This window comes from Falco peregrinus, chromosome Z (genome assembly GCF_023634155.1).
Source record: "Falco peregrinus isolate bFalPer1 chromosome Z, bFalPer1.pri, whole genome shotgun sequence".
In the NCBI taxonomy this organism is placed as follows: domain Eukaryota; kingdom Metazoa; phylum Chordata; class Aves; order Falconiformes; family Falconidae; genus Falco; species Falco peregrinus.
Window position 1 is genome coordinate 44,583,337 of NC_073739.1, and position 26,822 is coordinate 44,610,158.

At 37.5% G+C, this 26,822-nt stretch overlaps 1 protein-coding gene across 1 annotated transcript in view; it reads left to right on the forward strand.

Annotated features, from left to right (window-relative positions):
• LOC101917764 (guanine nucleotide-binding protein subunit alpha-14) overlaps positions 1-24,998 on the forward strand; it is an 87,888-nt gene extending 62,890 nt beyond the window's left edge. The window contains 8 exon segments of the mRNA XM_055791686.1: positions 17,160-17,270; positions 17,272-17,315; positions 19,651-19,776; positions 21,824-21,895; positions 21,897-21,923; positions 21,925-21,949; positions 23,315-23,468; positions 24,428-24,998. Coding sequence (XP_055647661.1) covers positions 17,160-17,270; positions 17,272-17,315; positions 19,651-19,776; positions 21,824-21,895; positions 21,897-21,923; positions 21,925-21,949; positions 23,315-23,468; positions 24,428-24,615 — 747 coding nt within the window. The 3' untranslated portion in view covers positions 24,616-24,998.
• Positions 24,999-26,822: the final 1,824 nt, after the last annotated feature.

Here is a 26,822-nt window from a genome sequence, read left to right on the forward strand (position 1 = left end):
GGCTCTGTAATCTCAGTAAAGGTGTTGTCTTTTATGGAATATTTGTGGAATGGAGTAAGAGATACCTGATCAAATCTGCTACTGAAGCTTCTCCTCCATAAGGATGGATCATCTAACTCCCCTGGGGTTTTTTAACTTTCGTCTTTTAGCTGCTTCCTAATCCACAAGATTACTCCCCTATCCTTTGTATGTGATAACTTACTGTCTCTACTGTCTCTAACAGCATTTATTTAAGGGCTTTGCTGAAAGTGTATCCAAGTGTATTAATGAACTGTATCATGCTTCCTAAAGTACTTGATGACTTTCTTAAAGAGGTCTGGTAGGTGCTAGGACTCCCTTTTACTAAAGCCACTTTCTCTCTGCTTTAGAGGACTCCATCATACAACAGGAAAAAAAAATCTGCTGAAAAGTCATTGAAGCAAACGCCAGTAAAGAAAAACCATCAAAGGAGTAATTCTTCCAATTCCATTATATGCAGTAGGCCTTTTATGCATGAAAGAGTGTGTCCTTTTCCTTAATGTAAAGAATTGTGATTTGGGCTGAAATCATTAATTCAGACTTAGGCATTGCTGTATTAAGCATTTCAGCACTCATCTGTTTTGATGCTTATCTGCCTTTGTTACAGGGACAACTTTAACACATCATAATGAGCAAGGCATCCTGAACAATCAAGCCTCTCTGGGTGGTGGTGCAGCACAGTAATACAAAACAGTGACGTTCCAAAGTGGTTGGTACACATCAGAGAAGGGATTAAACCTTTAGGTCTCCATTCTTCAAGTCACCTCCAGATTAGGAGGTGGAAGGAATGTCTCTTTTTCCTCTTTTGTTTCTGCTTAAATAACTTCAACTTTGAAAAACTATTCCTGTGCTTTTTAGGCTTTCACATGGAAAAAACATATGAAGGCTGCACTAAATATTTGCTGTGGAAGAGTGGTATTTGTAAGTACTGTTCCACTAGAAGTTCTGTGACTTCCACAAAAGATGTGGGAAGCGGCCATCTCTCAACTATCCCATTACCTGACTATCAGTATTTCTGCTCTGCTGGAGAGAAAGGAGGTGGTTTCACGTCATGGAAAGGGGAGACTCAGTTGAAAATTACTGTTGGATGAAACAGTGTGAGATCTCATCTCAGGCAGGTTTTGTACAACTTTATTTATTAGAAGGTTGTAGATTTTTATATTTTACCACTACCATGGCTCTCAGTTAGAAAGTGTTGCCATGACGTCTTCTCATTCTTAAAGCAAAACTGAGTTACCAGTAAGTAATAAAAGATGAGCCATGAAACCCAGCTATTTGTCCAGCAGAATTCCAGCAGAAGTTTGTAAGGCATTTTCATTTCTAATAGTTTTTTTGTATATAGGCAGTAGAGGTAAACAAAATGAGAAAAGGGTCTGGACTGTAGACATCAAATTTTTAAAGTACAGAATATTCTTAGATTTAAAACTAAAATTATATACACTGAAAATACTGATTCAAATGGTGTTCTTCTCTTGTTCTTATAAATGTAAAAATGTAAAAACAATTCTTGGCTTAGAATTCCATGGCACTTACTCTGCTGACATATGTCCTGTATTTGTAAATACCAGGGTTTAAGCAATAATTTGTAAATAATGACCTCTATCTCTATTACAAGCAATATTTAATTCATATTAATGTTTAAAACTAAAGGGGTGAAGTTTACTATGTGAACTCAGAGGAGAGCATAGAAATTATGAAAACTCATCACATATTTTCTTTCTGAAATATTTTCTAAACAGTTTACTGGGAAAGTTTTCAACAGAAAACAGTTTTCAACCAGAACACAGACCTTCTGTTCCTGCCACAGTGCTAAGTCATAACAAAATCAGAGCCCACACCTAGGATTTGCAAGACCCATGACAAGGCTGATTTGGTTAAGAAATAAGTACTTATTCACTCTCCATCTCCTGTTCCAATGTATATAGAGCATTTGAAATTAATTAACAACAGCAGTACACCAGAACATGTAATCTAAAAAGTCAGTTCTTTGGTTCTCCTGTTCATTTGTTATCACTTTTAAAGTAACAATCATCTTCAGGATAGAGGAAAATGGGTTTCCCAACATCTCTTGTCAAAGCTTTAAACTGGACAGGCATTTAAGATGCATCTTCTGTCTTGTCATGTTGTTCTTAACAGCCGAGATTTTTCAATGAATACATCAGCTTTGATGCTCAGTTACAGTGTTTCATAATATCTAGTATTTCCTCTCCATTATCAAGTGCCACTGCTGATAAAGACAGCTGGGAGAGGAATCAATTGTGCCATAGCATAAAGTCTCTTCAGTTAGAGAGTCTCACTACCTAACAAGGAAATGACAGTGAATCTCATTCCTTTGTTTTGCCTTTCAAATGTCAAAAACAAACTGCAGAGTCCTCTGCTTCCCCATATTTGAGCAGTCGAGGGGAAAGAAGAGACTAAGCTTTCATGTCTATGGATTTTTTAAAGCTCAGTGGAGAGTAATGAACAGGTAATGGCTTTCACGAAAATGTGGAATTAATTTCTTAAATAAAGTTCATTGGGTCTATTCATTACTTAAACCAATGATTTAGTGAATTAAACAGAAGCTGAGAATGCAAAATCTTCAGAGCTTGAGGATAGAAATTGTATTAACAAAAGTCTAACATAAGATTCTCCACATTGCTGTTGAGAATACAGGGATATTCTTGAATATAGAAAATTAACAGTAACATTTGCATTTTGCAGTCGTTTTCACTTGCTTTTCTGCTGGGTACTGGAATGAATAGTGCATCCAGTGCTGCACATGAGTTGAAAGGGTTGAGAAGGAAGCATTTCAGACCAAAGTCTTTCCTCAGTCTGAAGCCATGCTCACATGGCCTGTGCTGTGAGGTGTCTGAAGTGTCTTTATAATGTAATCTCTCTGGGCAGGACATGTTATGTTTGGCAGCATTCACCTGCCATACAAAATGATGTACCCTTACAATGCCACATAAGATAATATTCAAGGAATTCACTTAGCAAGGAAATTAGACAGCTGAGCAGCTTGGCTCAGTGGGAAAGCATGCACTTCCAAGGACGTTGTCCTTAAAAACAGTCGTTTATAAGGGGTGAGCATCAAAAGACCTGGAGTTCATTTTAGTTCAAACAGCAACAGCATCTAAACTAATTATGTCTACAAATATGGACTGGAAATCTAGTAAAGCAGATTGTTAGATGTTGTTAGATATCTGGTACTTCCTGTGTTTAAATTTTTTTAGAAATTAGAAGCCCTGCATTACTTCACAATGATGGTTGATTTATTATTTCAGAAATGAAGATGGGAGGAGTTCGGAAGAATCAGCCTAGAATGCAGTGCAGTATAACTAAAATGTTACTCCTAAAGACTGAAAAGTTATAGATAATCTCATAAACTAAAACACGTTTTGGGGAATCGCCTAGCATATTTATACTATTGCCAGCTGAGGCCTCAATGTTCCTAGGGATGCCCCTTTACTTACATAATTCTTCCATTTTTCTTTGTGTAATGAATTAACAGGAGTATTTAATATGTGTTGTTTTCACTGAAAAGTAAAAAAATTAAAAGACAAACCCGACATTGATCAAGACCCTTTGTCTCTGAATATATTGAATGGTAGACTCTCAGACAGAGAAACTGAAAACTCAGAGCCATCTTGCATTATTTGGAATGGCTATATCAGTCTTGTTCTCAGTAATTTTCTCATTGTAACACGGCCTGTCAAAAAATGTCCAGCTGTTTTGTTTTTTTTTTTAAAAAATAAGGTTTTTTTTTTAAAAAATATAGGTGAATGCTATACGTCATCATTAAGTACTGTGTGATGATGGAGATGCAGCATTCTGTCCCAAAAGGAATCAGTGGAACAGTACTATATTTGCCTCTTTTGTTCCCACAGCACACTGCAGAAACTTAAGGTGGCCAGATGCTCTTTTCTCCCTTTTCTGCCATTTTCTCCAGATGCTCTTAACATGGAGTCTCCAAGGATATGATGTATTTCTTGTTATTTCCAAGTTTGAGGTTCGTGTGTGTCTTAATAATGAGACAATATGTTATTTCATTTAATATGTGATTTCATACCTGCTGATGGCATGTGATGTCACCAATTTTCTTTAATTAGGCCAGGATTTGTTGCATCAGAAGTAATGAAGTCAGAAGTAAAGTTCACCAAGGGTGTCAGACTGTATATAGAGACCAAGTGACAGAGCCTCATTCCAGGAAAGCAATTTGTTTTCAAGGAGGGCTTAATTTATTGGCAGCCTTGGTAGTTCAGATGCACAGAGACCATGGTGCTGCTTTGTCTATAGCTGTTTGAGAAGAAAAAATAATCATTCTTGCTTTTCCTGCGTATTATCTTTTTATGAGACAGTCCTGGGAAAGAAAGATGTTTTTTTCTTTTGAGATGTTTCTGGTTCTATCATAAAGTCTAAATCATCTGGATCTTGTCTCCAGCTGCATGGGAGGCAGAACCTCTATGCACTAGTTAAGAAGTGGGAGCTAGAATGCAGGTACACTGGATTGCTCAATTCTTGCAAATTTGGCTTATTGTAAATACCCAGAATTTTTGTTCATAATACTTCACTGCATAACTTCCTTTGCACAATGCATTATCATTCTCTATAATACAAGAATTCTCTGTTTCCAAGAGGTTGAGATATTTTCTGGTAAAACTGCAGAAATTAAATAAGAGGAAATTAATCTTGCAGTATCAGTGTTTACTCCTTCAGAACTTTGATATCTTAGCAAGTAGAAAGGCGTTTTGGGGGGTGGAGGTGTGGAATCTAGTGAACTTGCACCAAACTGTAAAGGTTAGACATCCACGTTTTATGCAAGTTCTGTTTGAAAATTTGTTTTCTTGGAGTAATAGTAGAATTTGTTGCTTTGCCAGAAAATTATACTGTATCATATTCATGCTTGTGTTTTGACTTATTTTCTTTCCTTAATTTGAAATCACTAATTGAGATTCTTCCTCAGCCTAGGAAATCTCAAAGTGGTCTGTGTCAACAAAAGTCTCACCTCTCCTAACGCTTGAAAGGTCTGCATTACACACAGGGCAGTACAGAACACAGATGGGGGCTTTTTGATCTGTGAATATCATTACTTCCAAGGAAGGAAACCAAGGCATGGATGAATTTCCTATTCTTAGCCAGCTGCATTTTTGTATTTTGTTTTGATTTCAGATGAGTGTTATCTAATCAAAACTTTTTTGCCCTGAATTTGCTTGCTTCCTTTCAGGAACCTACACATATTTTACCTCCAGAGAACTTTTTTCATGCTTTTCCTGAGTCACTAAAAACCTGAAAGAACTCTGTTACAGTCACGGTGGAATACATGTACAAACCAACCAACCAACCAGCAAAATCAGCCAGCAAATTGCTCCGTAATTTGACCACATATAAGTGAGTATCATTATTTGGAAACTTTTTTTTTTCCTTTGTGGAACTTTTAAAAATACATTGTTACTAATTCATAAGGCTTTTCTATTGTTGTATAAGGCTGGAATAAATTTAATGAGTCTGGTGTCTTAAGAAGTATTCTGTGATCACACTACCTGCACAGCTGCAGAGAGAATTTCTGTTATGGATATATATTTGTGTATTATTTGAAGGGGATGAAAATTCAATTTGATTTTTTTAAGCACTGCTGGGAAACACAGATAGAAAAGTAATCTCATTAATTAATCATGTCACTTGACTTAACAGTGGTATGTTACCGCATTACTTAGTATATATGGTTGTTCTAGACTGTTCTCTTTTTTTAGGATTTGTAACAGCACATTGAAATCTGTGTAACTGCTGGAATTCAGTAGGTCCAATAAGGATAAGGAATATCAGGAAGTATTAACTTTTTAAAATTTCTTCCTGTTTCTAGTTTTCTGGAAACCACACTTACACCAGCAAATCCTGAAGGAAAACAGGATAAAGTTATTTCTAAATAATGCTAGTAAAAACAGGATACAGACCTAAGAAATGGATTCTGTATATCATCATCTAGTATAAGGGATTGAATTAAACTATAGATTTTGGCATCTCAGGTAAGTAGACCAGTTTTCCTGAATAGGTCCACCACTAAATCACATCCCTAAGCCCCAATCTTTTAAATACCTCAAGAGATGGTGACTCAGTCACTTCCCTGGGCAGCCTATTCCAATGATTCAACACCTTTTTGGTGGAGAACTTTTTCCTAATATCCAATCTATACTTCACCAGTATAACCTGAGGCTATTTCCTCTTGTCTTATACTTGTTATTTGGGAAACAAGACCAACACCTACAGCTCCTTTCCAGTAGTTATAAGCATCAATAAGGACTACCCTCTGCCTCCTTTTCTCCAGGCTAAACAGCCCCAGTTCCCTCAGCCGCTCCTCATATAGAGCATTTGTGCTCTAGACCCTGCACCAGCTTTGTTGCACATCTCTGGACACACTCCAGCACCTCAGTGTCTCTCTTGTAGTGAGGGGCCCAAACCTCAACACAGTATTGAACTTGCGGAATCACTTTCCTAGTCCTGCTGGGCATGCCATTTCAGACACCACCCAGGGTTCTGCTGGCCGCCTTGGCCACCTGGGCACACTGCTGGCTCACGCTCAGCCGGCTGTGGACCAGCACCCCCAGGCCCTTTCCCACCAGGCCCTTTCCAGCCGCTCTGCCCCAGCCTGTAGCGCCGTGTGGGGCTGCTGTGACCCAAGGGCAGGACCCGGCACTGAGCCCTGTTGAACCTCATACAATTGGCCTCAGGTCATTGGTGCAGCCTGTCCAGCTCCCTCTGCACAGCCTGACTGCCCTCCAGCAAGTCGACACTCCCCGTCCCTACTCAGCATCACCTGCAAACTTACTGAGGGTGCACTTAATTCCCTGCCCAGATTGTCAATAAAGATATTAAACAGGACTGGCCCCAATACTGAGTCCGGTATATGTCATACCTGAGAACTAATCCTGACCTTGTTTGAGTATTATGCTTCCAGTTACTACCTGGTGTAGTTATGCCAAACAGATTTTGAAATCAAATCTGTTATGTTACCAGCATTGCTATTGCCAGCTCATTGCCAATGCTTATGTTAAATAGATACACTGAGCAAAATATGGAAGAATTGAGATTATTTGGTTGTTCTTGTTCTTAGAAATGAAAAGATTTTTTTTCCATGACTTTTTGTAGTGTCAGAAAGGTTACCCAAAATTGTCAATATGTTTGCAAGACAATTCCATTGCAGGTACCAAGTAAAAATACTGTGCAAAGTGACTAATCACAGATTTTTTATACATTTCATATATATTTTTATATATATGCATATATATATATGCATGAAAGTGTATCGATAATCACAGGTAAATACCCAGATAGCCAGGATGCAGAGTAGATTTCTTTACTTCCTCAGAAGATGATGAGAGGCTTACTAAGTACCAAAGCCAAGCTACAGTATGTGGTGTTCTGAGGTACATATTTAGGCTTACCACTAAACGTGTTTCCCTGTGTACCATTAACTTACTTCCAAGAATGTGGGTGTCACAGTCTAAAGGTGGATTTTGAAAAAGAAAAACAATTCAAAAGACATGGAAATCTTATCCCCTCAAATTGCAGTGATAACAGGTGAAAGAAATAGTGTCAGACTGTAACTTCTTGTTTTGATCAGTCATAAAATATCAGATCTTAAAGATCTAAATGGTCTAGGAAAAACTATTACAAAGTGATATTCCAGTTTAGAAGGGAGAGGAGGAAGTAAGAGCAGTCTCTAAAGAGAAGAAATTATTTTTTTTCCTATTTGGAGAGAGCCTCAGGTGTTCATTTATCTATGTATTCCTCCACAGCAACATCAACTTCATTGATTTAAATCTTAACATTCATGTAACTTGTTATTAAAGATCTCCAGTAATGCAGAGTGCTTTGCACACTGTCTTCCAGGGCTTATCATTACCATTTTGTCCCATCCACTGTGATCAGACAGAAAGATTTTTTTCCTCCTCTACTACAGCAACAGCAGTGATCCTCTTCTTTGTTGGTGTTTTTTTGTTTGTTTATTTGTTTTTTTAAAGGCAGTTATTATCTTTTCTCATATTTGGATTAAAATACTATGCCTTTTTATCTGTTGCTACTTTGATTTTGTCCTTTGGATGCTCTGATAGTCCACAACACTTTCGAAGTGTGTGTTGAGACACAAAAGTAATATGTCACTTGTGGCCTTGCCGTGTTAAACAAAATGTAAGCTTTAATCAGCTCTTGTGCCTTTCATACATCTCATGTGCTCTCGTAGATCTCACTGTGATTTTTTTTGGTTTTGTTTTGTTTTGGAAAACTGTATTTCTAAGTTTTATTCAGCTTGTCAGCCTCTTCAACTTGCAGATCATTGTTTGCAAAATTTCTTATTTTGTGGTCAAAAGAAATTTCCAGGAAAATTGCTAGTAATTACATGGAGAAGAAGCAGCGGCAAGTGGCAAGCTGGCACCTGGAACCTAGGGCACAGAGAGTCAGTGACAGACACCTTCAGAAAGGACTCACCAACAACTAACACCTTTGGTTCCCTCCTGCACATGGTGGTTGTGAATCTCAGTCTTCATCTATACAGATCATCTTCACCAATCTTGAGAGTTGTATTTCTGTTTGTGAGATAAATATTGCCGAGGAATGGGAAAAATAATTTTAAGGAAACTAGCAATACCCCTGCCCTCAAGCACAGTTCTTATGTTTAAGAAACAGAAACCTGACCCACTGTGTAAGCCCTGAGAAAAATTAGTCTCTTAAACTTTGACCTTGATAGCATTACTAATGGGCTGAAAGTGAGGCTTCTGCTTATCTTACAACCAAGATTTCAGTGATCATTTCCATTAGCAGAAAGCAATGTTGCATTTGCAAGTCTTCAGTCTTGCTCTGTCTCCAGCAAGACTGAAGATTTTAACACTGCATACATTTTCTGTGAAGATGGAAAGAAAAAATTAACGTATAAAACCCACTTGGATTAACACACACTAGAAAATGTTGTTAGATGAGAGGCATTTTGGAACTTTCTAGACTCCTCTTCCTTCAAAATAAAGGGGGAAAAAAGTGTAAAATTTTTGTTCCTTGTCAATATATGCTAGCTACTAAATGCTTTAATAAAAGGGAAAATGTCCCCTGCCCCACCACACCTTTTTTTTTAACCATGCTCTGGGTTGGTAAATGTGGGAAAGAAGATGCATTCATCTCTCACTCTTGCACACAGTCCTCTAAAACCATTCCTGATGGTAACTGATGGCAAAGGGGAGCCAGGAAAGAAAGAAAACAAAAAATCATGGAGGATTAAAACCACTATTTCAAAGGGAGATCATTAAATCAAGCTGTGACCCAAATATTTTTGCAATGTGCCAAACAATGACCTCTATCTACTATAGAGTGGAAAAATCAGGCAGGAAATAAAGAATGCTGCTTGATTATATCTGGGGATGTTATACTGGTAGGTGTGTTGGAAAATGAGATTTGGAAACCACAAATCACGTGTATGTGTACTTGTGTGTTTACATTTGTAACTGTGTATTTATATGTGTACATGCTTACTTGTAGTCCCCGTGTATGGAATACTGCAGAAACAAATCTTTTGTGTTTGAAGATGTTGACCATTTACATATACATGAATGCACTTATCACACATAATTTAACAGAAGACAAATTTATAAAGATTAAACAAACATCTTATGACTCTGTTACATTTTTTTAAGGCAATCCATTAACTCTCATATACAATCTGATTCTGAGGTCTTAATTTCAGTCAGGTCTTTGCCAAAAATTTTGTGTTGCCAATTGTGATCTGGATAGTGGTTTTGCCTGTTTTTTTTACAGTTGCACTGCTTAGTCTTGGTTTACTTACTGCTAGCTGGTATACTGTTTACTATTCCTGCTTACCATGGAAGGGGGAAGTAATAATGATTGAAAACTTAGAGAAAAAATTTACTGCAGCCAGGCAGGCAGAATAGACTCAGTAAGAAGGATACAATCAAAGTTTATGGTAAGTGGTTGGTGCATGACCAGGACAGTATTCATTCATTATTTCAATTGGCAAAAATTTAATCTTCCACTTAATCTGCTGTTGCTATCCTGTTATCCAGACTACAACCAAGTACCTTTTCATAGTTGTAATAACAATGCATTATTAAAGCTAAAAAATGAGACTGCAAAATAAGCGATATTTATCTTTTGAATATAATGTCCTAACTCTAAATGCTTGAATCATTTAGTTCCACCTACTTTTCTTCCCTACTTCCTTATATATTTTTATATTTATTTTTATAATTACTTCCTTAATTTTCCTCTTCAAAATGTTCTTTCACTTAAAAACTGAAACCAACCCTCATATACTTTTGTCTCTTTCTGTGGTGGTAATCAGCGGATACTGGCAATACCAGCAGTGCGTACATTTTATGTATAGCTCAGTTAACTTCCTTTTCCTTGTTTTTAAGGGTGGTTTGTTCATATTCAGTTCCTCCTGTCCCCAAAATATGTACATAAAACAATCATAGGTAATTGTACATAGCTAATCTGAGAAATCTCAGGTGTGTACCTGACATCAGTGACAGAAGCTGAGATACGAAAAATGCCGTAAGTCAACCAGAGGAGCTGTAGGCAGTGCTTGTAATTCAGCAAAACTCAGTAGCCTTGCTAATACCGAGAGGAGATCGACTTAAGTGTTTGGGTCTGCATCTGAGTCTGTGTTTAGACGTGCATTTGGTTCCAAATCAAGTTATTTTCAACAACAGCAACAACAAGCCAGCAGAATTGAAATTTACATAACTCGCAGTAAAACTTAGAATATTACTTCATAATCAGTAGCTTCTACTAAATCATCTAAGGCCTGAGGTTAGAAGCTTCCTATCCCCATTGTAGTGAATTATAAAATCTTAAGTGTTTTGTGGGTTTTCTTCTCCCCTTCTCTTTCTTTAGAAACCAACACACCCTATTAATTATGTCAAATTAGCTGATGGGTCGGTTTCAAAAAAATGAGATGAAAATGAATGCAAACATGGTTTTAGTAAAACACAATGATTTCCAAAATGTATTACGTTATTCTGCCCAAGTTCAGTTTCTGGGCCTAACAACAGTATGAAAAAGAGGCAAGTATGTAACTGCATATTTCTATAGTGAGATACAATCTGTATTACAGTGGCAATGTAAATGTAAAAATGGTTAAAGGTGTAAAATGCGTTGAAAGACACAAACTTCCTGTTCACATAGTATGAAAACTCAAACTCCTGCTGTAGCTAACAAGATCTTTCTGAATTGGTATACACCCTTAACTGGCTCTTCTTCTAACCTCCCAATACTGAACACCACTTGTGTCCCTTCCTGTGATCCTCTGCAGTGAAGAACCTGCTGTAGTTTCCAGGCATGACTTTTACTGGAGCATTTTGCATTTTGTTTTGTCCAGCCAAATGAGGAAGGACCTGCAGTGTGAAAGACAAGTGCAAAGACCATAAATATAAATGCTTAGAAAAATAGGAGGTTCATTAGCTCTTACAGCACTTTTAAAATGAGTAATTCCTGTCTTTACCACTGGGACTTTAGGAAACACTGTTGGTAGTTACTGCTCCAAAACAGACTAGGTTATGGATAAGAAAGAAATATGGATATAAATTCAGGCCTCATAAATACAAAGTGCTTCATAAAGTAACCTATAGAGGTATTTTTGGATTCTATTTAACATTTAGTGTCCTAAGAAATAGGACCGAGCTGTAAGGTATCACATCAAATATTTTTTTTCCACTGGATGTATAAAGTCCAGATTTTCTAATCGGTTCTATGCATTGCATGTAACAGCTGGAGATAAAATGTATTCATGTATCTAAAAAAATGACAGTTGTCTCTTGTGGTGTTGTCCATTTGTTGTCTGGCAAAGATTTGTTCTTACTACAAGTTGTATTTAATATTATACTATTTCAGCTGGCATTTGTGCATGTTTCTTGGCACCTTCACAAAAGATGAGAAAGATGCTTTTACACAGTGGTATTACTGTGTGAAGTGAAAAAGGCATATTCAAGACCCCTCCTGAGAATTTTGTTTCTTTTTAGTCTATCTTTTTGATGATATCAGATTAACAATTGAACCTTTAAGCGTTGCCTGCTATACACCATCTGTTGCCCTTTAATTGCTAAATTGTTTGACTTCCAGTGGAGAATAATATAATAGCTTTTTAAGACACCAATAGATTCTTAATATTCTAAACAGCTTAGGTATAGGTTTTGAATGTGTTTGCCAAACAATTTTGTCACAGTCTTTGTTACACTTGATCAGTTTTCTTTCCAGGATTGTAAAGTTTGTTTGTTAGTTTTGATTTGTGGAGTGACTTGTTGGGATTTTTTAATGAAGCAATTATATTCTTTTATTTCTATTGGATTCAAAATTACTCACCCTTATTTTATCATCTGTATTCTTTTCTTTACCTGCAACATGTCATCAAGAAGCAGAGGTCTACTTAAAAAAAATCAGCCCGAAGTAAGGTAACTTCTGAATAGGGATTTTGAATATAAAAAATGTTATAGCACTTTTAATGTAACTTTTGCTGTTCCTGTTTGTACTGTGTTTAGAAAGAGCATAATGTGGTACACATTTTAATTAAAAATCAATGCTGAAACTCATTTGTGATTGTATTTCATTAAAAAACATTTATGCAGACTGATGTTGACATAAGCTTGTACTGTTTTGCATTTCCCTTCTTTGTTCTTTGATTTCATCTGTAATGATTCTGGATTTGTTCTGTTTTGGTTTTTTCCAATGTTAGTGAGCCCTTTCTGTTCTTTCTGAAAAGTACCTACTGTTCATGTATCACGTCTCTTGGGCTAACTTCTTAGTGATGAGAATTCTGTGAAATTCCACTCTTGCTTTCAGGGAACTGAAAACTAAATTTCTTGTGTTCTTCCAAGTTGCAGAGGAAGGTTTTAGAATATGACCCTGTCCACTTGAAACAGAGGTCCACTTCTTGCCAAAATCCCATTATAAATCATGATATTTAAACTGCTTTCATGGTATGATGTTGTCAATGCCAAAAGGTATTTGTTGAAATGTAAACTTGTATTAGTACTAAATGCTGACAGGATTTAATAACCCTTTTCTAGAATTCAAGTGGTGAAATTCCAAAGCAAAATAATAAGAGCTCTGTGAGCCTTGCAGGGCATCTTACATCATTGTTACCCTTTGTAGTGTTTAACCAGAAGAAAAAAAAGTACATTTAAGCATTTTAACAAATGTCAAACTAGCTTAAAGAGCCATAGCTGGTTAGAAAATTTATTTAGATTTCACAGTTTGTGACAGATTTAAAGGCCACTTATTTGCAATGATCAGCAAAAATCCTTCAGTGGGTTAGATACAACAGCTGTTTTTTAAAAAGAAAGTCCTGATTAACAGAACTGGTTTTTATTATATACTGGAAGAGCTGTGTATAGAAAGACTTACTTTATTTTGCCATGGCTTGCAAATTTTCACTTCATTTGCAATTTATATTTGTGTTGACCATGAATACAATACAGAATATCTGCAATTAAGCTATAACTAGTTTTAATGTTTGACAATCAGTATTGCTCAAAACTAGGTGCAAAACAAACAATTTCCAATCATATTCCTGTTTTACACTGATATGTTTTATCATGTCAACACAATTTTGTAGAAGAACCATTTACTTCAAACATAGTAAGTAGTAGAGTAGTCAGAGTAGTCAATTCAAGTAGTCAAATTCAAGTAGTCAGAGGCTGAAATAGATGGGATTGCTCTGGTTGTTACTTACGATTTTTTATATATATATATATATATGCTCACATGCATATACACACACACTCAAGCAAAACCCCATGACACCTGTCTTTTAGCTAAAATGCTGATATTCCCCAGTATGAAAAATACTCTCCTGCTGCCCAGTTGAAAGCACTTTCTACTGCTGCTAAGGACACTTTAGAGTGTGTTTCAAGTTTAATCCCCTTTTCTGTCACATCCTGGCTGGATTGTTGCACAGTGTCTCATAAGATTATGCATTACTCATTTTAAAAATGAAATTTTCCCTCTTACTTTCATGTCATATTATCCACCCATAATTCATACCCAAAGTATTTTTTATTAGTAACATGACTGTTCACTGAGGATGAGGAAGACATGCCCATGGAACAATAGTAAATTCACTTGGCTTTAACTAACCTTTCACTTCATCATAGGATATTTTTTTTCTTTGAATTACAAGCATGAGACTAGCTGTCGGCGTTGAACTCTGAAATGAAATATTAATCTGAATTTTATTTTCACAAAAAGGATTTTTCCCGATGTCACATGGCACTTGGCTGCATTAGGAGACTGAGGTTTGCAATGTAGACACTTACAAAGTACTTCTTTTCACAAGGACCTGGTATCAAAATTGGTTTTGCAGCTACAACTACTTAGACACATGCAAAGTTTTAGCATGGAATAAAGCCCAAGGCAACCCCAGTCAAAATGCTGAGATGGGTATTTCCACGTCAGTGCTCTTTCTTTTCTCTAGAAAAGGATATACCTTCTGTGACTTTAGTGAACTGAAGGAAGATTTACTCATAATCCAGACTATTCTGCATGTCGTTCATCAGATAAGGTTGAAAATATGGCGACAGGATACAGGGTCTCTAATCTGTTGCCTCATATACAGTGCCTATATAAAGTATAAATCGCAGGTAAAGCTCTTCCTACATTATTCTAGATCAACATGAACATTTGATGTAATAGTTACAGAACAGAAAACTTTATTCAATAGACAATATTACCTGTCTTGCTAACATAGTTATATTGTGTAAAATTAAAGTAAAAAACCAATATGGATTACATTATATTTGTAAAGAATCTACAAGAAACACTAAGAAACAGGAATGTTTAAACTGTATTATATTGATTAACAATTTACAGTGTAGCGATAATCATAAAAGTTATGTTTAAAATTTAGCTGCTGTTTTAAAAAATCTGTTCTAATAAAAATTAGAAGACTTGGCATTTGGTTTTGTGTAACAATACCTGTAAAATCAAAAATAATTCCAATAATGGAGAATTTGCCCAGGCATTATGACTGCATTGAAGTTTTTGAATTTGAAAATTGAAAGAGTAGTATATTCACAACATTTTGAAGACTTACAATATTTAAAAGTAATTAGATCTGAGCAAGGAGAAATTGCCCTTGAGACATTAGGCTCCATGTCATACAGTTTTGCAGTTGCCCATGATAACTTAAAGACCCCATAACTACAAAAGTTCTGTTTTCTGACTGATCTTTATCTCATTTTGAATTAGTAGGTTAACAGGTCTATCGGTATTCAGATTTTCCAGTTTATAGCCAAGAATTCACTGCCCCAGATCCAAACCAGATCTGTATGTGGCTTTACTATTTGTGACTCTCCCAGGTTTAAATGAGGTCAGGAAGAAACCTTATTTCACTTTAAAAGAAGATGTAAGTTAAAAATCTAGATAGCTAGCAATATACTGGAAATTGTGTTAGCAAAGTAAATTCACAGTAACAAATCTGATTTATTCCCAACACTAAATAAGTTGATTTATTTCAATATTAAACACATGATAAAACAATACTTTTCCAGACTGCTAAATGTATTAAGACATACCAGTATATACTCGGTTGAACAGTTGCGGAAGAGAACATTTCCAGTCATAGAATGGTTTGGGTTGGAAGGGACCTTTAAAGATCAGCTAGTTCAACTAACTCCCCTGCCATGGGGAGGGACATCTTTCATTGGGTCAGGTTGCTCAAAGCACCATTGAATTTGACATTCAAACCTTCCAGGGATGGGGCATCCACAGCTTCTCTGGGCACACTGTTCCAGTGTCTCACCACACTCATAAAAAAATTCTCCTTTATGTCCAAGCTACATCTACCCACTTTCAGTTTAAAATCATTGCCCCTTGTCCTTTCACTACCGGCCCAGCTAAAAAGTCTTTCTCTGTCTTTCTGATAAGCCAGTTGTAATTATTGACAGGCCACAACAGGTCGCTCCAGAGCCTTCTCTCCTCCAGGCTGAGCATCTCCAACTCTCTCAGCTTTTCTTAATAGGAGAGGTGTTCCAGCCACTGACCACTTTTGTGGCCCTCCTCAGGACCTGCTCCAACAGGTCCATGCCTGCCTTGTACTGGGGAGCCCAGAGCTGGCAGCAGTACTCCAGGTGGGGTCTTGATGAGAGCAAAGGGGCAGAATCCCCTCCTTCAACCTGCTGCCACGCTTCCTTTTATGCAGCCCAGGGTACAGTTGACTTTCTGGGCTGCAAGTGGACATTGCTGGGTCTTGACTAATTTTTCATCCACCATTACCCCCAAGCCCTTCTCTGCAGGACTGCAAGTGGACATTGCTGGGTCTTGACTAATTTTTCATCCACCATTACCCCCAAGCCCTTCTCTGCAGGACTGCTGTCAATCACTTCATCTCCCAGTCTGCACTGGTGTCAGGGACTGCCCCGACGCGGGTACTGGATCTTGCACTTGGCCTTGTTGAACTTCATGGAGTTTGCATGGGCCCACTCTTCAAGCCTGTCACGGTCCCTCTGGATGGTATCCCTGCCCTCGAGTGAATCAGCTGCACCACTTGCAGCAGAACAGTAGGTTCTTTTGTATTCCTTAGAAGTAAAACTTATATTATCTTTGCAATACCTCTTAACAGCAGAGAGCAAAGAAAATTACTTCCTTCCATAGAGTAGTACCTTGGCTGTATCTCACTGAGGTTTTTTAATGAGGGCACTAAAGAAAAGATGGCTTGTAGTCATTTGATGCCTGCTTGATGAATGTTTATGCTAGGTAAGCCTCTGGTTTGTCCTTAAACAAGCCAAACCAATGAACAAACCAAAAGTATCTGTACTAAAGTATCTAGAATTTTAGAAATGCTACCATTATGATAAATAGGTATTAAAATTCAGTGAGTTTAAAAATAGTAGGTTTAAAGCATCTTCTGACCTTTGTCATGGTCCCCTTTTAAATAGCAGAATCACACCTGAATGACAGCAAGCAAGATGAACTTCGTTAAAACATTCAGTAGCAGTCATTTGACTTGAAAAATTAAATGCATTCAAGGATTGAAACTGCTTATTTTGTCCTAGGTTCCTTTCTGATGCTTAGTCTCATTGGGATTAGTATAATAAAGAAAGGGAGAGTGTATATTGCATGCCAACAGCAATCCTTTCTCACAATAGTGTAATCATTTAATTAATTAGGAGAGTGCTTAGATGATCGAAGAAGTGGAACTGGATAAAGTGACAGTGCTGGAAAGAAAACAGGTTGAAGCAATCAAGAAGCTCTGGGAAGAACCAGAAATTTAAGAATGCTGTGAATAGACAGAGGGAGTACCAGCTCTCAGACTCTGCTAAGTAGTAAGTACACTGTGTAGTACAAGAACAAGCCAGACTTAATGCAGTTAATCATATATCATCTAGGTTGGAAAAGACCCTTAAGACCATTGAGTACAATGTTAACCCAGGACTGCTAAGTCCATCACTAAACCGTGTCCCTAAGTGCAATGCCTACCCATCTTTTAAATACTTCCAGGGATGGTGACTCAACCACGGAAAGCGCGGGGGCAGCCTGCTCCAGTTTTGGTGAAGAATCTCTTCCTAATACCCCATCTAAACATCCACCAGCACAGCTTGAGGCCATTTCCTCTTGTCCTATCACTTGTCACCTGATAAGTGGGAAAAGTGACTGATGCCCACCTCACTGCAGCCTTCTCTCAGGTAGCTGTGGAGACCAATAAGGTCCCTCCTGAGCCTCCCTTTTCTCCAGGCTAAACCACCCCCGTTCCCGCAGCCGCTCCCCATCAGACTTGTGCTCCAGACCCTGCACCAGCCTCGCTGCCCGCTCTGGCCACGCTGCAGCACCTCAGCGTCCCTCTTGCAGCGAGGGGCCCAAACCTGAACACAGCGTTCGAGGTGCGGCCTCACCAGTGCCCAGGACAGGGGGACCATCGCTGCCCTGGTCCTGCTGGCCACACTGTGTCTGGTACCAGCCAGGGTGCTGCTGGCCGCCTTGGCCACCTGGGCACACTGCTGGCTCTTAACAAAGACATAGTTTCATTCTGACTGTATTTATACGTATATATGTAGTTATACCCATGTCTCTGTTGGCCTGTTGGTATACAACAAATTTTGAGCTGCAGTGATGAAATAAACCAATTTTAGGCTTTCTGAACATACTAGAACCATCATTCCTCCCAGTTCTGAGGTCAATACAGCTGGTACATAACTGAGTTTCCCTTGGGGGAAATAATGAAAATAAACTCTACAAAACACATTGACAACAAGCGGTCAGGGCAGACTGTTCAGTTACATTAAAAGTTTAGGATATAAATAGGAGTGAAAATAAGTCTTTCCTCCCATTTTCAAAGAATTTAGTTGTGAGAAAATGATTGTTTCATGAGAACAGGAAATTTACATTGTTTCTGCTAAGGAAGTAACAGGGTTAAATTTCAGCAAGGAACATGTAGATTAGGCATTTATGGTAAATTTTAACTTAGAATTGCTACACCTAGGCAACCTGTTCCTGTGTGTTAGGTGTTACCATTCTTGACAGATGCTTGTCTGCCTTGCTCTTAAATAAGCCTACATTGGAGAAGAGGGATGCCACTTAATGTAGCTTTGTTTTCTAAGAGATCAGCCACAACTGAAAATCAGTTTTATTTTAAATTTTATTAAATTTTCCTATTAATTAAAATTGAGATCTCAATAAAGATTTTTTATATTGCTGCAAAGAAGGAGTTTTCTTATTCTTAAAAAAATCTTTTCTGAATAAGTGATACATTGTGTGAGTATCTTTGATTTTGGAGCCCAAATGTTTGTGCATTTTGTGTTTTGCATTGTGATGTTTGTGCAGCAAGAGGAGAATACATCGACACCCTCCCTCTTCCACCAAAGGAAAAGGAAGAAATAGCGTTTAAATGAAGAAAGGTTTTGTGCTACCACCATGCTATATGATTTCGAAGACACTACACTTTTTATGACGTCTTGTTAGGATTTTGGCTAATCTAATGGTGCCTCCTAGCGGTGGGAAGACAGATTGCAGGGAGCTCTTGCTCACGTTCATTCATCGAGGCACAGGATTGTCACCCTAGAATTTAATCCCAGCCATGAAAAGCACAAGAGTCTCGTGAAACTAAGGAGGGTAAAGTTAAGAATCACTGCCTGGGCAGATGAGAGACTAAAGGCATAATCTGTTATATGAAAAATATACAAATTTGAAGCATTCATATTTGCAGTGCTTTCCATCACTTTTCTGAATTCTATCAAGCAACCTTTCACATTTTTGTGCAATATTAGCATTGCAGATGAAGTGGCAGGGGATAGAGTACTGTCGGTAAACATTATGACTAGGACTGATACTTATATTTGTGTTCAGATCTTAATTGTGTTGATTTTGGGTAATAGCAGAGATTAAATAAAATTAATAACTTTGAATGTGGGCTGATTGTCTATAGAACATTCAGGTATCATCTCTTTTGACTATAGTATTCTGTCTGAAACGTACACGCAGGTCTCAGTTAAAGGGTTTTATTGTTTCATGCCAGCAGAAATTGCGCTAAGGCCATGCTCAACTGTTCAACTGCTTTTCTGGGAACACTTATTTGATTGCTGGTTAGTACTTTGGACTTGAATCTGTGTGATTAATTCATAATAGTGCATTCATCTTTTTTCTGTTGTATATTTAACATTTCAGTAATCTTATTGACCTTGATCATATTGCTATGCCATCATTTCTGCCAACTCAGCAAGATATTCTTAGCGTCCAAATGCCAACTACAGGAATTATCAAGTATCTTTCTGATTTAGAAGATATATTTAAGTAAGGGTGCCTGTCAAATGCTTCAGTATACAATTACTAAAGTAGTTGCTGCAATTTTGCTTCTAACGTCCTTTAAGCTTTTGCATTCAATGAGTGTTGTATGTGTTTCCAGCCTGTTGTGGTTTAACCCCAGCCAGCAACTAAGTACCACGCAGCTACCTGCTCACTCCCTGCTCCATGCCCCAGTGGGATGGGAAGGAGAACTGGAAAAAGGAACGGAAACCAGGACACCACTGTAAAAGGGCTCCAAATTTAATGCAGTAACTTGAGTGCTGTGACAATATATTTCTTTTGAAATGTAGATTACACAAAAAAAGCTGTTCAATTCAAGCAACCCGATTACTATGTATTCTGAACTTTAAATTAATTAATTAATTGATTTAATTAAAAGCCTTGGATGAGGCTATGCAGAGGCAAAGCATTCGTAGTAACATGAGTGCTCATATCAGAATGTAGTTTAATCCCATTTAGAGCCAACAGTTTCTGGCTCCTGACTGTAACTGTTTGGAAGAAAGGACCCTCATAGATGTGTTGAAGCCATCGGATGAGTTTACAACTTTCAGTTAGCTAAAGCCAGGGAAGGGAGCTGGATACATTGAGGGAAGGAGGGGGGGGCAGGGGGGAAGTGGAGGCTCATGGTAGTAGACACTTCTGTTCTTCCTGCCATATAATATTAAAAAAAAAAAAGTTCATTGAAATTGAGAGGAACAAATGTACTCATAAAGTTGAAAAGAAGTCTCAGAAACATCTTAAAATTACCTTACCAGCTACTAGACAAGCTATTGCAACAGACGGGGTTACTGAATTTCTAAAGGAAAGCTTTATAAAAAAAATTTTCAAAATTGCAGAATTCACGCTAGCATAATTGTAGATGTTCTTCCACCAAACCATCCATTTCATCATGAACACCTGCCTGCAGTTACAACACAGAACTAGAATCCACTGTGATAACACACAGTCAAACCACCCTAACTGTGATTTTGGTTGGTTGTTTGTTTTTTCCTGGAAAATGGAATGTTCTAAGGAACACTTTGACCTGGATAAAATGTGAGGGACTTAACTGTCTGCAAACACATAGGAATTTGCTGTAGAACTAATATATTTGTAAGCATTTTTATATTTTTGAGTGGCAAGATATGACTTCATGGGGGTCTTTTGGGGGTGGTGGGCAAGGGAGATTTTGGATTTTGTTGGGGAAACAAAATTTAGTATGTTCACATCTGCCTTTGCTAAAAATTCTACCAGGCCAGAGAAAAAAAAAAGAAAAAAAAAAAAAAAAAAAAAAAGAAGAGAGTCATATATTTTGTTATTGTGACTCAGTTGGCTTACGCACTTGTCCTGGACCTGGCTAATATAGATGAAGCTAATTTTCTTCGTAGCAGCTGATAGTGTTGTGTTTTAGATCTGTAACCAAAACAGTACTGATTAACATACCAGTGTTGTAGCTTTTGCTGAACAGTATTTGCACAGTGCCAATGCCTCATCTGTTTCTCTGCACAAGAGGTTGGGAGGGGGGCCACAGCTGGGCAGATGACCTGAACTAACCGAAGACATATTTCATGCCATATAATGCCATGCTTAGTGGCAAAAGTAAAAATAGGGGGCTTTAGGGAAGTTGGCCATCTTTTTCTCAGGAACTGGCGCTGCATCAGTCTACCCATGGGATGTTTTGCATCACTTGTTTTATCTCATCTTCCACTTACAAACAATTAGTATTTTTTTAATCTTGACCCCCAAGTTTTCTTGCTTTTGCTCTTCCTTGCCTCTCCCTTGTCCACCCACTGTGTGTGGGGGGGTTGTGAGCAAGCAGCTGTGTTGTACTTAGCTGCCCACTGGGATTAACCCACACCACGCTAACGAGCAGTGAAAGCTGTAGCACTACAGCAAGTGAATCAAGCTTAAACATTAAACAGAACATAGCATGTTACGATATCCTTTTCACAGTTCAAGCTTATCTCAGGTAGGCAATCTAATTATAAGACCTTTGGATATGCCTAAAGTATCTTACAAAAACGACTAATATGTTGCCTGCATTTCTGTTTAACAGTATGGTGGATGTAGGTGGCCAAAGGTCAGAAAGAAGGAAGTGGATCAATTGTTTTGACAGTGTTACTTCCATCATTTTTAGTTGCATAAAATGAATATGATCGTCTTGGCAGAATGTGACAATAAGGTAGAGGGAGGGCGTATAAGGTACGCAAAAAAATGTGTGCTTTTCGAACAGCATTCATGTCTTCATAAAAGCATGTGCAAATACTAGAATTACATTAAGTTGATCAAGCAGTCCCAATGTTGCATTAAATTAACAGCCTGTCTGTAAAAGTCACCTCTGCCTTAAAAAACAAAACATAAAGTGATTTAAATCACTTAAGCCGTGTCAATTTGTCTGAGAATTTGAGTATCAGCAGTATCTTTAAGCAAGTAAAACTTGTCAGTCACCTGTAATTAGGTTTTTTGTTTCTTTGGGTTTTTAAGTCTCTGATGTTTCAGAATTAACCTGTGCATTAATTAAGAAAAAATTAAAACGTAAAGAACTTAAAATTTACCTCCTTTCCAAGGCTAGAAAAATGTAAGATGAGTTCTCCCGTCTGCTCTACAGTGCCATCAGCAGTAGCCGGATGTTGTAGAAAAGGAAGCAAAAAAAGAAAACAGTAGGTAATTAGGGAAAAGCATACTAGTGGAACAGCATTACTTTTGGTAGTGGTTGCTTTATATCCTGCAGTACAAGAATTCCTTCAAATGTCCTTCAGAAACACGTAATACCATTTGAACTTTAAAAAGCCCTTAGAGATCATTTTCTCGAGATCTGTTTGAACTGTGAAAAGCATACCCTACTTCACTTGCTGGTGTCACAACATCCATTGTAGCTGAAATAGAGTTTTTCAAAGTTTCTTGTCATTTTTCAACTCATGAACAACTTGGATAACTGTAATTTTCTCTTTCCTTTCACTATCTTCAACATTTTGTTATGCTCATTTTGGACATTAGGAAATAAATAACAAACTGCTGTCACAAGCTTAGCCCCAGGAATTCCAAACAGCAATCTCTGAATGCAGTGTTCCTTGGATCTCTTTTCAAACGGTCAGACTTTATTACTAGTATAGATAAGTACATACGCTCATGTCCTTGAGCCATGTTGTGGTATGTTAATATCAGATATTTAACCTGATTCACCCAGCTTCAGCTTTCACTGTGAGGTCAGAAGAGACTTTTATAGAGCAGCAGTTCATGGCTGGTCACTAGCTCATACAAGAATTCGAATAATTTCTATTATTAAGGCTTACCTTGACTTCATATGCCATCATGCAATTCAGAGCAGTGATCCAAAACCCAGCGAATAAAAGGATATACAACATGAAGAGTAATGATCAACCCGTGCATTGCAATTGCACTTAATAAAAGTAGTAATTTTAAAAAGCTTTCCAAAAACAACTTTATGATTTCTGGCTGATATGATTTGTATCTACTAATCTATAATTTGTATCTACTAGACTACTGTCTAGAAAGTGTAACTTCATATTAATTTTTGTTCTTGTAGATTCAAATGGAAGAAAGGAAGGCCTTATTTAAAACTATCATTACATATCCCTGGTTTCTGAATACTTCAGTCTTACTGTTTTTAAGTAAAAAAGATATTATAGAAGAGAAAATAATGTATTCCCATCTAATTAGGTACTTCCCAGAATACACCAGTAAGCATTTATTCCACACTATCCTTCACAATGCTTCGTAATTTTTTAAACCATTTAGTTTTTCCTCATGAAATTGAACACAGAAAGTAGAATTATGCAATATATTTGGTATCTATGCTTCTCTATCCTTTAAAACACAAACATAGCTTTACTGGAACTTTTTTTCTTTCTGGACCATTGTAGACAGAGTCTGAAGAGATTTCTTACAGCCATTCTGTTACTATAGCTATTTATTTATGAGAAGAAGCACCCTTTTCATCTCCAGTCTCAAGAGACAAGATGGGGGGAACTTGGGGAATACAGCTATTAATCCAAGTCTTTATATAGTAAAAACCCCTAATATAGTATTGCATTCATTATTATAACTTGTTATTGATATAAAAGCACAAAGTTAAAAAGCAGCCTGAACAACTTTTTTAACATTTACCGATACTTAGAAGTCATAAAAGAATTATGAAAATAATCACAGATGTATTCCATTACTTAATACAGTATTATATTCTGCAAGACATGTACCACATTGAATCTTACAATTAATAATGAAAAGAGTAACAATGATTTAATAGCTTCAAAAACATGTCCCTCTCTTGGCCAGAGAATCCCATTTAGTCTGTTTTAGAAAAATTACTTTCTTTCATGGTCTTTGACGTACTACAATAATCTACCAGACTATTCATATGTATGCTGGCTAACTTCAGTCATGTAGGTTTTTATAAGAAGTTACTTTGACCTGTAAAGTTTTCTATTGAAAACAGCATACTCCACATATTTTAGAAAGCAGTGTTGTAACAGGTTTTACTCCACTAACACATGAATGAGAAAATGCCAACAAGGGAGTATGCCTTTATGGAAATTTGACATTTCAATTTGAAATTAGCCTGTTAATATACTGTCCATATGTTTCTTCCTTGACACGTAGCTTTTAACTGTTCAAAGCCGCTAATTGTGATTTTGACTAGGACCCAAACAAGATGTCAAAGCTGCCAAAGAGTTCATTCTGAAGCTGTATCGGGATCAGAATTCAGATGAGAAAGTAATCTGTTCCCACTTCACTTGTGCCACAGACACAGAAAATACTCATTTCATCTTCACAGCTATCAAGGACACAATCCTGCAATCAAACCTGAAGAAGTCCAACCTGATTTAAAGAAAAAAACACGGCTGCAGTCACAAAGAGTGGCTTACTCACAGCATAACCTATCTTGACTAAAAAAAAAAGGTGTCTTTTTAAATACCATTTACAGAAATGGGAGGAGGATTTATATGTACTGAAGAAGTATGGATTAACAGAACTTCAAAGAATGAGTTTCAAAGTTTACTTTTTAAGCTATACATTTAAAATATTGTGTTCCTGTGTCCCATATTGGTTTTGTCTGTGCATTATCTCTCGACAGCTGTAAGAATCATCTATATTTAGAAGAATGCATATAACTACATTGCTGTCCAGCCAGTATTTTTCTGCCCCCCCCCTTTTTTGTTATTATTTAGCATTTACAATCATAGGTTATAAAATTTCAAACAGTGATACCTTAAAAATTAAATGCTAGCATTACTTTAGGGTGCTAGACATTTATATTCTTGCTCCAAGCAATGCAGTTGGAACCTATTACACTTTTTAGAAGCATCTGTCAGTAGCCTCGATAGGCAAAACCCTTTAATGTTCTAGGAAATCATTATGAAAGCTTAATTATTGGTGATCCTTGCCTTTTTGTTCAAATGCCTTGCAATAATAAAATATCTTTCAGAGTTAAGGAATGACAGACTAAGATCTTGTGGGCAGTCCATGGAACTTACTCTCTTCTGAAAAGGAAAAGCCTTCCTCAAACAGCAAGGCATTTAGCGAAGATTCTCAGCATTCAGTGCCACAGGTGCCTGTGATAAACTAGGCCTTAAATTCCTCCAAGTCACTAATGTAACTTGCTTTTTGCACTTTACGTTTTACTGTTGTTGGGCTTTATGGGTAGTTTTGCATGGATTAGAGAACAGTAAAGCCTCTCTACTACAAGATTTCCAGACATTTTCCCATCTCCTCCACTCCCTGCCCAGCTACAAACTTCTCCACTAAAGCTGGCAGCACCACTAACAGCTAGTCAATTCTCCTTCACTGGGTCAAAAATTCTCAGACAAAATAATAAAGACATTAGGGCAATCTTGAAAACATTTCCTACCTGTGCAAAATTCCTGATAATCACTGATACTTTATCAGCAACGCTGGTAAGGAGGGTGTTTTAGTAGAACAGCCTGTTATTAACAGTAATTCAGCCCAAAGGATGTGCTGAGGTTCTACTGTATTTAAATATATTACATTTCATGTTTTCCAAGAAGAAATATTATAGCAATAGTTTTCACTATTGGCATAAAACAGCAATTTCTGTGCAGCTCAAAATAAGTTACATTGATTTTCAGCTCGTGTAGTGCTGCTGTGTATCCAGCCAGGTTGAGAGCTCTTGCAGTTCAGTCCTGTGAAAAGCACACCCCGACCTTTCGCTGCCCATAAAAATCGATTACTGTTTCACATACTAAACAGCACCATTCCCTTTTGTCCAGCAGCACAGAAAAGGTAAAGTACGCCCAGAACCAGTTCTGGTTGCTAAGGCAGAAACAGCCTGTAACATCTGATTCATTTGTTCTTTCTTTTGTGTTGGGACAAGCAGCAGAAACCTGTTCTGAACTGCTTGAACTTCTTTCTGTGAGAGAAGGATACTGACCTATACTTGTATCTAGTGAGTAGCAGTAATGACCACGGAGGGAACAGTGCAGCACACCCTGGGATGAGGTCCAGGGCACAGTGCCACTTGCTGAACAAACAGCCGCCAAGGGACAGTGACAGAAAGCATGGAATAATGTGTGTCATCCATGTCCCCGACACGTCATCTACAGCCCCCTCAGAAGTACTGACGTCATGACAAGTCCTCAAACCTGCTGTCCTAAACACTGTTGCTCAAAAAATAATTCAAAAGCATTTCTTGTCATAAAATCTGTAGATATGAGAGTTTTACATTACTTAAGAACTTCCAGTCACATGAAAAGACAACAAAAATACTTCTTCTAGGGCAGCAGATTTGATGGAGAAAAGCATATGAAATGCCCAAGCGTGTGAACTGCTTCATCCAGTTCTGAACCCCTGGGAACTTCTGGAAAAACATATGTTTAAACTCTTAGATGTTTCATATATTGAGTCAATTTGCTGTCTGTGAAAAGCACATTGACACCATGAATTTGGGAGCCTGGCTTTGCTGGAGTACAAGCCTTGCAGATTATAACACAGTCACCATTTCATAGGACCACCAGTACAGTAGTGCTTTTCTCACACTTCAAAACCAACATGTAAAAACATTCACAAGGGCAGTTATC